General features: G+C 35.0%; 1 protein-coding gene across 2 annotated transcripts in view; it reads left to right on the top strand.

Annotated features, from left to right (window-relative positions):
* Positions 1-12,830, top strand: part of LOC129005074 (protein abrupt-like) — an 87,253-nt gene that overhangs the window by 55,598 nt on the left and 18,825 nt on the right. For both annotated transcript variants that reach the window (XM_054433866.1, XM_054433865.1), the window contains one exon: positions 1,100-1,199. In XM_054433866.1, coding sequence (XP_054289841.1) covers positions 1,100-1,199 — 100 coding nt within the window. The remainder of the gene's footprint in view (positions 1-1,099; positions 1,200-12,830) is intronic.

Here is a 12,830-nt window from a genome sequence, read left to right as displayed (position 1 = left end):
GTAGTAGTTATATATCGATGGGTTTATCCGGCCTCTTCCAGGAAGGCAATATCAAGATTTTTTCTCACAGCTCACAGACATGTAGATGCAAGCACTAGTCTATGCTACTTGAGTATTCTCACTATTTATCTATTTGTTTACATTTTACCTTATTTTAAAGGCGTAACCTCTATTATTGTTAGGTATGAATTATCATTTTCATAGGAGATTGGTTTATCCGGCCAAGGTCTTGGTCCCGTGGTGGCCAAATATGTGGTGGTAGGGTAGGACATAAGCAATGAAACAATGTTTGCATGTGGCATAATAAATATGAAGGTAGCTATATAGATGTATACAGAAAATACTTGTTTTTTAACTTCATAGTCTTTGTTAATGTTGTGTATAAGACTATTTGTATGTCTAATTAAATATATTTATTTGACGGTAGTACATTTGACAATGTATTAACTAGATATTGATATAAAGAGGATACTTGTGGAGAGGTAAGGTGGGGGTTGTACATTGCAGGGGCGCCAAAAAATACCCTCACATGTTCAAGAGAAATACTTTGCACAGGCCCTAACTGCTTCTTTATAAATACACTTTATTCAATTTTGTAGAATTTTAGTAGAGGCAATGTGTATGTGCATGAAATGTTAACACAGTAGAACCTCTCATACCTGACCATGACAAGACCGGGGCATGGTCGGAACGGTCAAAAGGTGGGATATTGGAAGGAGAATATATTTGCGGTCTCAGCGATACTGGTTATGACTATGATCATGAGCATGTCTTGCGATATCAGAGAAACCGGTAATCGTTTCCCGTGATCAGGGCAAAGGCCTTGAAAATGTCTTGCAGGCTCTGTGACACTAGTATTCGTCTGCCGCAATAACCGCAACACCCATGGCCCATGGCCTATCGGATAACCAAACACGCTCAGTGTAGCAGTGCTATCGCCTATGAGGTAACAAGTAGATGGACACTAGGTCAGATATCCAGTGGAGTCGGTTATGCCGAGGTCGGATATGAGGGGTTCTACCAAATACAATATCATTAATAGGTATGTTTTTGGAATATATTGGGATTGACGAATAACTGTTTTTGATTATTGCTTTAGGAGGAGTCAGCTACATCAACAGCTCCAGCAGACATGAAAAAATCAAACCAAACAATAAGACAGTTTCTGCTACTGAATCCAATGCAAGGACACTTGCAAGGCAAGTAATACCACTACATACCAGTATTAAATATTGTTACATATTAAGTCATTGTTTACTGCTGATAGTTTTACTATTATTAACATTCTTTAATCATTTAATATATAAGAAGATATGTATAAAGTTCTGTTTTTACGGTATTGCTTTAGCCTTTAAGTATTGCTACCTTGATTGGCCTTCAATCTTATGAAAGCAATCCTAGTAACATAATAGGTACTATAATATTAATAATAATAAATGTTTATTTCTCCACAAGTAATACAATAAAATTACAAAGATCTATAAAAACAAATTATTTTACAATGTAATTAAAACTTATTGTTAATTAATTAAATAATAATTTATAAATAAAAAACTTTTTTAAAACAAAACGTTTTACGCACTAAAAAGTATGAAATAATTTATGAATATGTGGAGAGTATAAATACTTTTAAGATTTAAAACAAAAAACGTGGGGTGCATGCAATAGATAGTTTACAATTGTCAATTACATTCACCTGTTGAACTAATGTATTATTATCAACTGCATGCACCCCACGTTTTTTGTTTTAAATCTTAAAAGTATTTATACTCTCCACATATTCATAAATTATTTCATACTTTTTAGTGCGTTTAAAAACGTTTTGTTTTAAAAAGGTTTTTTATTTATAAATTATTTTCTATTTTTTAGTTTTTAATGTGTGTGGATGTTAAATCTATTTCAAGCGTCTATAACAGATTAAGACAGAGGCACGTGGGAAATCTAAGGTTTATTTGAGTTTCTTTTCATAGAATTATGTATTAGATTGAATGTATGGCCTACCTACTAACTATAAATATATCAATCTATTTAATTTATTGTTTACTTTATAGAATTCTAAATAAATTACAATTGACATTATTAACAAACACCTTTATATATGCAATCAGATTGTTTATCTTTATTTTGAAGCTTTTGTTTGTATAAAGAATCTCTTGGGAGCATAACCTGTACCTCTTAACCTCTGCTCTTGGAACTGTCAAATTTAAGTATTTACAGCTGACTTAAATTAATTTATATATTTACATTCTTTAAAAATGTAAACATGGAAAATTTGGAAGCCCATGGGGCGTAACCCAAGGGTAATATGAAAATTAAATGATATAATGTTGCATTGTCATCCATTTGTGAGCTATTTTTCAAATTTCAAGTCTCTAGCTCATTAGGAACTTCGTTTATAATTGATATCAAAATTTGTAGGAAAGCGAGCTAATAAAAACAAGCCCATGGGGCGTAGCCCAAGGTAAATATTAAAATTAGATGATATAATATTGCATTGTCATCCATTTGTGAGCTATGTTTCAAGTTTCAAGTCTCTAGCTCATCGGGAAGTATCAAAATTTGCAAGAAAGCGAGTTAATAAAAACAAGCCCATGGGGCGTAGCCCAAGGGAAATATGAAAATTAAATGGTATAATATTGCATTGTCTTCCATTTGTGAGCTATATTTCAAGTTTCAAGTCTCTAGCTCATCGGGAAGTTAGTATAAAATTGATTGCAAAATTTGTACCGGACAAGAAAGCGAGCTAATAAAAACGTTTTAAAAACAGTTTGCTTTAACTTGCGAAGAAATATACACACCCAAAGAAGATTAAAACTTCTGTGTGTGGGCGGGAGTCTCAACTAATACTTATCAATAACAAAAAATTCTCTGAAAAGGGTAACAAAATTAATTATAAATTAAATTTACCTTTAGTCCAATAACTTTTGTGGAAAAGACAACAAAGAAAACAAAATTCACCAATATCTAGGAAGTAAAACAAAAAGTATGTAACTATAATAATTAGAACATTTTAAGAAATTGAAGGAAACAATGAAAACCCAGACTCTGAAATACAGATACTTACAAAGATAAAGCAAATACTTAGAGCTAGACATTAGGCCAGTAAAATATTAGTTAAAACTTGGCTGTGCCTGGAAATAATTCTTGGAAAGCTGGAAATCTTTTTAATCTTTTTGTTTTGTATAGAAGTAAAAGGATTTGAAGTTTGTCCCATTTTTCCAGGTGAGCTTCTTACCTGGGACCACAAAAACCTTGAAATGTAGGGTTGTTTTTTAGTTTTTACTAAAACGTCAAAGAACCGTCCAGCCTACAGAATAACACATAATAAAGGAATCGTAGAGTATAAAATTACGCATCCATTGAGTATCTGGTGATAATATCAAACCAATATTAAGTTATTTATAGTAATTTAAATCAAGTTATTTTATTAAGAAATTATTGAACATTGCATATTTAACATTTATATTTCTTCTAGAAAATGGATTCCAAGTACATTATTATTTACAAAGTAATTAATACGAATTACAAATACCCTCGCCGCAGCAAACCTGCAGACTAAATGATTTTCCATTTACCTGGCTGGATTTATACTAAAATACTAGTGAACCTGTGCGGCTCAATGCCCCGCAAAATAACATATGAATTTAGAAAACAAATTCATCGTGTTATATATTTACTCGACGTCGAAAATTAAATACAGTAATAATAAAACCTTAGAAGGGAAGCAGTCCAGCCATTTTCTAGCTGTATGTGTATTACATTTAGTAAATTAATAAGTGTTCAAGTTCAAGTGTGTTCCTAGTTATTTTTTAAAGATTTTTAAAACACATTTAACAAAACATTTTATCATATCAAACCAATAGGCCTATGAAGCATATTTTGAAGGTCTTACAATGCTGTGTGAAGAATATACTTTTAAAAATAAACACTAAAAAAACAATATTTTTACCACAAAAGCACTTCCACGAATACTACGATTTTAGTCTTAAATTTGCCTTCAGGAAGATTACCCTGGTCAGAATTTTCCGTAATGAATATGCGTTTCCTATTAAAGATGTAGCCTTACTTAAAACAACATACAATATAGTTGCTCATGACTGAAATTGATCTGGGTAAGAACAGTTCTGATCTTTAATAAAGGGCTTGTGCTGCAAATGCCAAAGATAACATAAATTAGCATCTTTCCATTTTAAAAGGTAACTTAAGTTTGTTTCAGACGGGCACATTTTTATCCTCGGAATCAAAATATGTCCCCACTCACTTGTCCCAGTTAAGACTTTACATTCTATTAAGTTGTTAACCATTCTGATCACATGAAGCCTTGTGCCGTTAATGAGGCCCTTTTTGATGTATTAATATTCCACATCAATAAAACCACTGCCCCATTTTATTAGTCTAATCTGTGTCTTGGCCTTGGCAATCCACTGACCTCTATATTTAAAAACTCAGTTGGATTTCTAGATGGGTGTCTCCGCCTTCGTCTGTTTTCGAGGACCCACTCTTCTTCCCCTTGGCATACTGACAAATTACCTGACTTGTCAAGTTCATGTACTAATTCATTAATACTGTTAGTTTATAAAGAAAATTAGATAAAAGTTACTTGGCTCGGTGCTTTCATAACTGCAAACTCAAAATACACCCAGAAGTAAAAAAGACTCAAGTTATTGGTTAAAAAAACTATGTTTGTGTAACAACATTATTCACATGAAGTAGATGATTTTTTTTATTTGTCAATCAGCTGTTTTGTTTAAAATGATTTAATAATGTCAAAGATTTGTGATTTTAAATACATAAATTATTATAGTAAAGTTTTCTAAATCATGGTAACTTATTCTCAACTAAATTTGACTATTCCCAGCATTAAAATAAAGTAGGGCCTATTAAGATCCATTATGGGTAAACTTTTAAGGTACACAATCCTTGATTGAAATGTAGTATACATTAACAGTCATAACACAGAGCAATTATTATGTAGTAGACTTTGACTATTTTCAAGTAACAAACATATGTTTCTGTAAATAAAAATCATCTCCAATGTTATCCTTATGGAGAAATATGAAACTTTAAAGGGCCCTAGGGCCTCACTCTCTAATTATTTCCTTAAAAAGAAAGTTTCCTGCACAACTTCACGTTACGCTCTTTCCAATGACACCAAAAACATGACAATCGGTTCAGTAGTTTCGGAGGAGTAATTGTCACAAAAAATCTGCTTGCGTATTAAATAAGTACGAGAGGTCGTCCAGTGGTCGAAACTCGACCATAAATATGTAATGTAAACTTACTCACTTCTCTATTTTCACCCCACACTGTAAATAAAACATGTGATTGGAGTTTCTTCCATTTGTTTTGATTTTATGTTTATATTTCGTTGTTATTTCGTCACCAGCATGGCAACGCATAAGATCCATGTTAATTTTTTCAAATTTTTAAACTCATTTTTTGTGCTTATCTTTGAGCCTATTTAAATTTATAAAGGGATTCTGCACACCTACAGGAAAGTAGCTTTCTAACGGTATGCGTAGATTTACCCCACGATGCACACGAGCTGAGAAAAAAGGTTTTAAAGAAACATGCTTGCCTATTAATATATAGATAGATAGATTCCCTAAAAATTGTCAGATTTATTTCCTTTTTAATTAACATTAATGTTAGTGAGTCCTTAGGATTGCTGCTACTGGGAAGATATTGAGATGTATTTTTTATTGCAAAGCAGATAGCTTAGTATTAAATAAACACAGTTTTCAAATTTGGTTTAAATGTATCCATAAACAAGCAAACTACAACAGTTTATTTATCCTCCATAAGAATAATGTGGGAATTTAAATTTACAATTTTTTTAATCATCCCCGTAACCATTGGGCGTACAACGCTTCAATTTACAAATAAATTATTTATTTGTTTAAGCTCTACAAAATGGTTTGGAGAGAAATCATGAAATTTTGTACTTTTTGGGTCAAAAATGGGAAAAATCAAATTTTACCATATAAAACCCCCCATAAACCCCCGCTCCCATAGAACGATTATTATGATTCTTATTTACTCATTATGATGGTTCGTGAACTCGTTCGAATAAATGTAGGTTTACACGTTTGTACCAAATTTCATCAAAATCGGATAATTTTTGCTCGAGTTATCGTGCTAACGGACATATATATAACATATGTAAATAAATAAATATATATATAAATTTAAACGGATGATGGTGTTTTTGGCTTCTGGGGACCTTAAAACAAAAAAGTAAATCTGTCCCGGTTCTAGGTCTTACCATGAGACCTGCGGTAATAGCTTATTCCCTATATGGGAAATTTGCTAAAAACTTATCAGATTTTTTTGTCTCTTTCGTGGTGAATCCGGAACTGCAGGTCTAACTGCCTCCTCCTCTGTACGCGTGTCATAGCTTATTTGTGGTTTTTCTTTCTCTGGTGGATTGGTGCGTTGAAGCTGCACTACCAGATCCTCTTAAGAGGCATCCACACCCCTTCTCGTTTTAGAATCGAACAGACAGACAGACAGACATTGGTCGCGCAACAGAGATATAGAAAATAGTGCGGCAGAGCACAGCGCAAGAGTGACGTGTCGGCCAACCCTCCTCCCCCCCAACCCTCCACCGTCATGGCTCTCTCTCTCTCTCTCTCTCTCTCTTTCTCACTCCCTCTCTCTCACACACAACACAACACACTCGTCTACTGTACTGAGCTCTGCTAGCTAGTGCCACTGTCCTCCATGCCCTGCGTCCACACTAGGCCTACATTACATCTTTTTCTGTCTTCATTTAATCCTGCAACCACGCACGTGTTTTTCCTTGAAGTAACATTAACAGTTAAAGGTTACTGGAAAAAATCTATTTTTTTACCTTGCGATGCTAATTCCCACCACAGTAGTATCCAAATAAAAACGAACTAGCATGCGAGGTAAAACACAATGTTTGTTTAAAAAGTGTAAAAATCGGGATTAATTAAAAATTTCAGCAATACAGTTCTGTAAAAAACAACTTTAATTATGTATAAACTTAATTATATGACATAGGCCTAATACTTTAAGGCAAAACATGTTTTAGAATAGTGCATAGGTTACATCAGAAATGTTTTCCCACGAAATGTATCCGAATATTACCAGGATGAAAATGCAATAAAACATTATTATAAACACAAACGAACAAATGTATTACATTATGACATGTTGTTTGGACAATAAAGCGTTTAGGTTGCATAATTTATATTTACATAATAAGAAAATGCAATAACATTACATTGTGAACACAAACAAAATACTATATAACAGCACAGTATATAAAAAAATGTGTCGTACACACACAAAAGGACCTTACTTGAGAAATATATTACATAATTTGTTTCATAATATTAATAAAATAAGAAAATGAAAGAACAGATTATTGTAAACACAAACAAACTTATATATTAAAGTGTACAAAAAAATTGTTTGTAAACACAAACAAGCCTTTACATAGACTTCAGAAATATATCATAAAATGAACCACAATAGCAAGAAAAAAATTAGTAGGCTTAACTAACATTTGTAAATACAAAAAACCAAAATATAACACATTTGTATAACAAATATTAATATTGCAATTAACCTTTAGCGGGAAAATCTAATACTATTTTGGTTCTGTACGTTCTTAGTGTCATGTAACGTCTGAGTGATGATCCGTCCGCATTACTTTACGTACATATATCACACAGTGGAGGTACATATTCAAAAATGACAAACTTTACTTTTTTGCTCGTTTATTTTTCTTGTTTTTCAATTTTTCTTCCCTTTTCTCAATAGCGGCCAAAATGTAGTACGGATTTCTGATAGGCATACTTCTTGTCTTCCTGGGGTCAATAAGTTCAGGTAAAATGCAGTTCATGTAAAACTGTGTCAATTTATCAACCATTTTCAATGACCAGAAACTATCGTCTCTTTCTATTTTTTCGATTTTCATCCCCTTAGGCGTCCAAACAATAAAATTACAATAGCTTCGTCTTGTGATGTGTAGTTGTCCTTGCATTTGGAAGTAGTAGTCATGGTTTACATTTATTTCTTTATTGCCAGAAGTTTGGTCTTCTTTCCAAAAGTTTGCAAAAACCCCTTTCTTTTGCTTGATAGCTTCATCTGGAGTCATATCTGCTGCTGCTGATGGACATTTTATTTCAATTATTCCATCATCACCCAAAAGTCCATCAGGTGAAGCTGCCAGAAAGGGAAGTTCTCGGTCGATGAAGAGGCCACATTCTTGGATCTGAAGACCAGAAGACTGCAGTTCTTCTCGGGCCGCTGCTTCATTTTCCCTTCCATACTGTAAACTAGCAGAATCCACCTCGTCACTATATAATAGTTTGGTAACAAGTTTGTCACATTTAGTGTGTGGCAGTCTCTTACAAACCGCTGCAAAGTTGGAGGCAGTGAGCAGTTTTCGCCTCTCCTCTCTCCACAAGGTGGATTCGTGCTGCAACCTAGTCGCCGTTTCGATTTGAACGATTTCCTCGTCAGTTTTATTTAAACTACTTAAGAACTCGATTTTCCTGGATTGAAATTCCTGTTCGTCAATATCGGGTCTTTGGGCGTGTCGCCCGTAGTGTGGATCGTTTGTTGGTTTTGTTGTTATCAAAAGCCGCCTTTTACTCTTTGTAGCTGATCGTCGTTTTATTGCAGCTTTGACAATTTTAGCTTTTCTCCTCTGTTCAAATGTCTTGGCGAATTTGCCCGGGCTGTTCTTATACAAACATTTGTGCAGTTTGTAGTGTGGCGTGTTAGTGTTGTGACTAACAACTGCTGCAGCGCAACGAGCCTGGTAAGAACCCTTCTTAGTGTAGTTCACTCGTTTTCCACCAATGAATTTCGCTACTAACGAGTTGAAGTGTTCGGCATAGTTACTGTTTACATTTACCAGCAAACTTTTGGCATTGTCTACCAGGGAGCCGACAGCTGTCATGATTTTGCTGTAAAGACCCATTTTCTTCAATGTTGGAATGAGATTCTCTTCTTCAGGTTTTTTTCCATTACAAAAGTAATTTCTGTCGGAGCAATGGAGGTGTTCTCCAAAAATGTGACTTGGGCCATTCAGAAGATCTTTTTTTAGTTCTACAGATTGGATGTTTAATGGTTTGTTTTGGTTTTTCCTATACTCCACAGCCTTCGTAACGGCCGACCTAAACTTTTTTCCAGCACCTGCAATCTTTTTTCTCATGTCTAGTGTGGATAACATCTCTCCCTTCTCGTTTGTGTATTTTGAGGTGTCTCTAGAAATGTCTTTGATTTTGTTACAGTAATTCCTTAGTAAATGATTGGTACATTCTATTTTTTCTATAGTCAGGTTTTCGTAGGGTCTCTCTTCCAGTAACTGTTTGTAAACACTACTGTCTCCATCAGCAATTAGTCTAGCATATTTGATGCCGTACATAGATTCGCTCTGCCTGAATCCTTCAACGATAATAGCGGCCTCCATGCTGCTCGATGAGTCACTCCAATTTCTGTAACAGGCATGGCTTGATATCTCTTCTCCTTTACTTTCGAATCTCGCACACGCTGTGCAATATTTATTTTTCACTCCTATGTAGAGGACTTTTCGAGTTCTGTACCCCAGGATAGCAGCCTACAACAAGGGCAAATCATTGAAATAAATCCAGTCGTGATAATATACTTCAGCCGTGAATAACATTAAAAATATCTGCCAAAGTTGTTATTATTATTTTTTAATTCAGTTTATCATTGAAATATGTATAGCTTTTCCAATATGGCCGACAACTTTATTTTTGTAACAATTAACAATTGTCAAGAACAATTCTATTTAGTATTTAAAATTCAGAATCTACTGAAATTTCCAATTTACCAAATTAATTTTTTCCCCAAATACTGTATAAAAATCTTTTACTGTACTTGTAACAATTAACAATTGTCAAGAACAATTCTATTTAGTATTTAAAATTCAGAATCTACTGAAATTTCCAATTTACCAAATTAATTGTTTCCCCAAATACTGTATAAAAATCTTTTACTGTACGGTAATAAAATACGAGGTTTCATAAAGACCGGTTGAAAAAAATTGAAAGATAGAAATGTTTATGTAAAAAATACTAAATGGCGGATATCTGGCTAACGAAGTGATTTTAGAAAATGTTTCAATATTGTTGGGCTCTTTATAATGATGGAAACATTTCCCGGAGTGTGTCCTAGTAGAAGCTGGACACCCTGAATATAAAACAGTTGCCAATACCACATATTTGCCATACAGTTTCCTCAACCTGCTATTTCCCGACTGAACTACAAACAGCAAACACTTACAACTCCTGAAGCTGAGTTGTAGTTTGAGGATTTGTAGGACCGTTTTGCCCAGCTGGCATCTGCGACGACGGTGATGAGCGGCACGCCGTCTCGATCCACCTCGCCACTCTCCAGCGCCAATCGTGCTTCCTCCACCGCCGCCTCGCGCATCTCCTCTAGTGCTGTCTTCTGCCACCCTTCTGCAACCTGTGAACCACCATTACCCGAAACTTTACAATTGTGGTCAATATTGCCGTTTGGAAGGTCACATTGAAGTTGTTATCAACGTCTACAATAATATCTATAGGATAAGATTTAGTCCTGTAAGTTGGTATTATATAATACACTATACTAGCAGAGAACCCGTCCTTCGTGCGAGATTGGAATATAAGTATAAAATGCTTATTGCAGTTATGGGAGAGGACACGGTTTAAGAACATATGTTTCTTTTAATCTATACGGTAAGCTATAGTATAGCACATCTACCATAGCCATATTGTTCTACCACTGCACCTAAACCATAGAAAAAAAGTAAAGTACCACAGCTTTTGGTTGCTAGTTGGTTCAAATTATCTGTTCTCATAAATGCCAAAAAATAATAGCGCTGCACCCTGTTGGTAAACATTATACGTTTTTAATGCTAAATATCATAGAACCAACTTGTGTAGTTGAAACATCTAAAATAATTTGCCCATGTAGCACAGATGGTTGGGCCAACGTTGGTAAATTGTGGAGCCACACAGTTGGCCAACGGTAGAAATGTCACCTCTTTAAACTGTTTTCCAGCCAACCTTTGTCCAACAATGGCCCAACCAAAATTATTTCACACAAAATAATAAAGATTTAGTACGAAAAGCATAATTATTAGTTGAGTAAATTGATTAAATAGTTCATAAAAACAAATTTTGAAAAAAAGCTGGAACAAAATTTTTTGGCCCAGACGGGTCTCGAACCCGGGTCCTTCGACTTATGAGCCTCTTACCTTACCACTGAGCTATCTGTGATTGTTGATACAGAGAGTTTTCAAGTGGTGAAAGAGTAGCCGACAGTTGCAATGGTCGCAATACTTCAAACATTTTTGATACTACACAGTATAATATGATTCTGTTAATCTGTTAAGGCATCATAAGTAGTTATTTTTTTTTTGGAGTTAGAGAGGATACTGGTATTTGAATATAGATTAATTAATTACCGTTAGATTATTAATGCTATTATAATTGACTGTTATATGATTAATTACTCTTTCCCCTTAAATTGTTGCAAATAAGTTAAAGAATATTAATTTAAAAAATATTTGCATTATTATAATTATTAAAATTCATTGTTGTAGCCCCGGAACTGTAATATGTAAAATATCTGGTTTTACAATACCTTTATCAGTTCCAAAAACTTTTGGAAACTTTTGGAACTGATAAAGGTATTGTAAAACCAGATATTTTATTATAATTATGTTGTGAAAGCTAGACCCAGAGAATGAAAGTCGTGTAAACTCAACTATGGACCATCGTTGGTCCAACAAAAGTATCTTTTGTTGGTCCAACGGAGTGAAAAACGGTTGGACAACGGTTGGCTTGATGTATGATACCCAACAATGCATATTAATGTATTTCATTAACAATGAACCGATGTTGGTCCACAGTTGTAAATATTGGTTGGCCCAACTACGAGATATACAGTTGGACAACGGTTGGTTGGTTGTGGAAGCTCCAACCAACCATCGACCAACTGTCCCACAGTTGGCCAACGTTGGCCCAACCATCTGTGCTACATGGGTGTTAACTCATACTAATTGTCAATACGTACTAATTGACTTACCATAGAATGATAGCGGTCATAAGTAGTGTTGCTCATGCAGTGGATGTCCATGGATCCTAGCAGCTCCTGGAGACCGGAGTATCCACTACCGATGGACATGATGCCGGCCACCGCTGCAGTGTTGACGTCCATCTGCTGGTTGTTGTTTTCTTCAGACCAAATCACGTCACTCAAATTGCACATTTCACACTTAAACTTGTACCCAGATTTCAATCCGTTTGTTATTTCACCTTGGAAAACCATGTTTCCAAAATGGCAATCAAAAGGCCCGTCATGGTGGCTAAGCCGCCGGATTTCGTCGAAGAAATGTTTTATTTGCACAATGCGCCGGCCGGTCAATTCAGGGAGGTTTTCTCCAGCGGAAGAGGAAGTTTCCATGGGCAAGGGACTTGAGGACATTACGGGTGTTTGGTATGAAGGTGTGGTTAGGGGTGACTGAGGAAGGGTCTGTGTCTTGGGGGGAGTTACTGGCAGTGGTGCCGGTTCAGATGGAGTTGGTGATGTTGACGTTGACGCCTGGTTTCTATAAGCCGCCGTATGTCGCAGCATCCGCCACTCCGCCAACCTTTCACCTCCACGGTTTTTTTTTCGTTTTACCCTTTGGGGCCTCACTTTACGCACCATGTTTTCAAAGAAAGATAAGAATGGCTAGTCTACTGTAGTTGTATAAGATTATGTGTAGTGGCCTATACTAAATAATATTCAAAACACAACACAAAACAAAAACACGACACAGAAATGTATAAATA

This window comes from Macrosteles quadrilineatus, unplaced genomic scaffold (genome assembly GCF_028750875.1).
Source record: "Macrosteles quadrilineatus isolate MER2022 unplaced genomic scaffold, UCM_ALF_1.0 Scaffold_15__1_contigs__length_3749704, whole genome shotgun sequence".
Taxonomy (NCBI): Eukaryota; Metazoa; Arthropoda; class Insecta; order Hemiptera; family Cicadellidae; genus Macrosteles; species Macrosteles quadrilineatus.
Note: the sequence above shows the minus strand (reverse complement) of the source record. Positions and strands in the feature narration are given on the sequence as shown.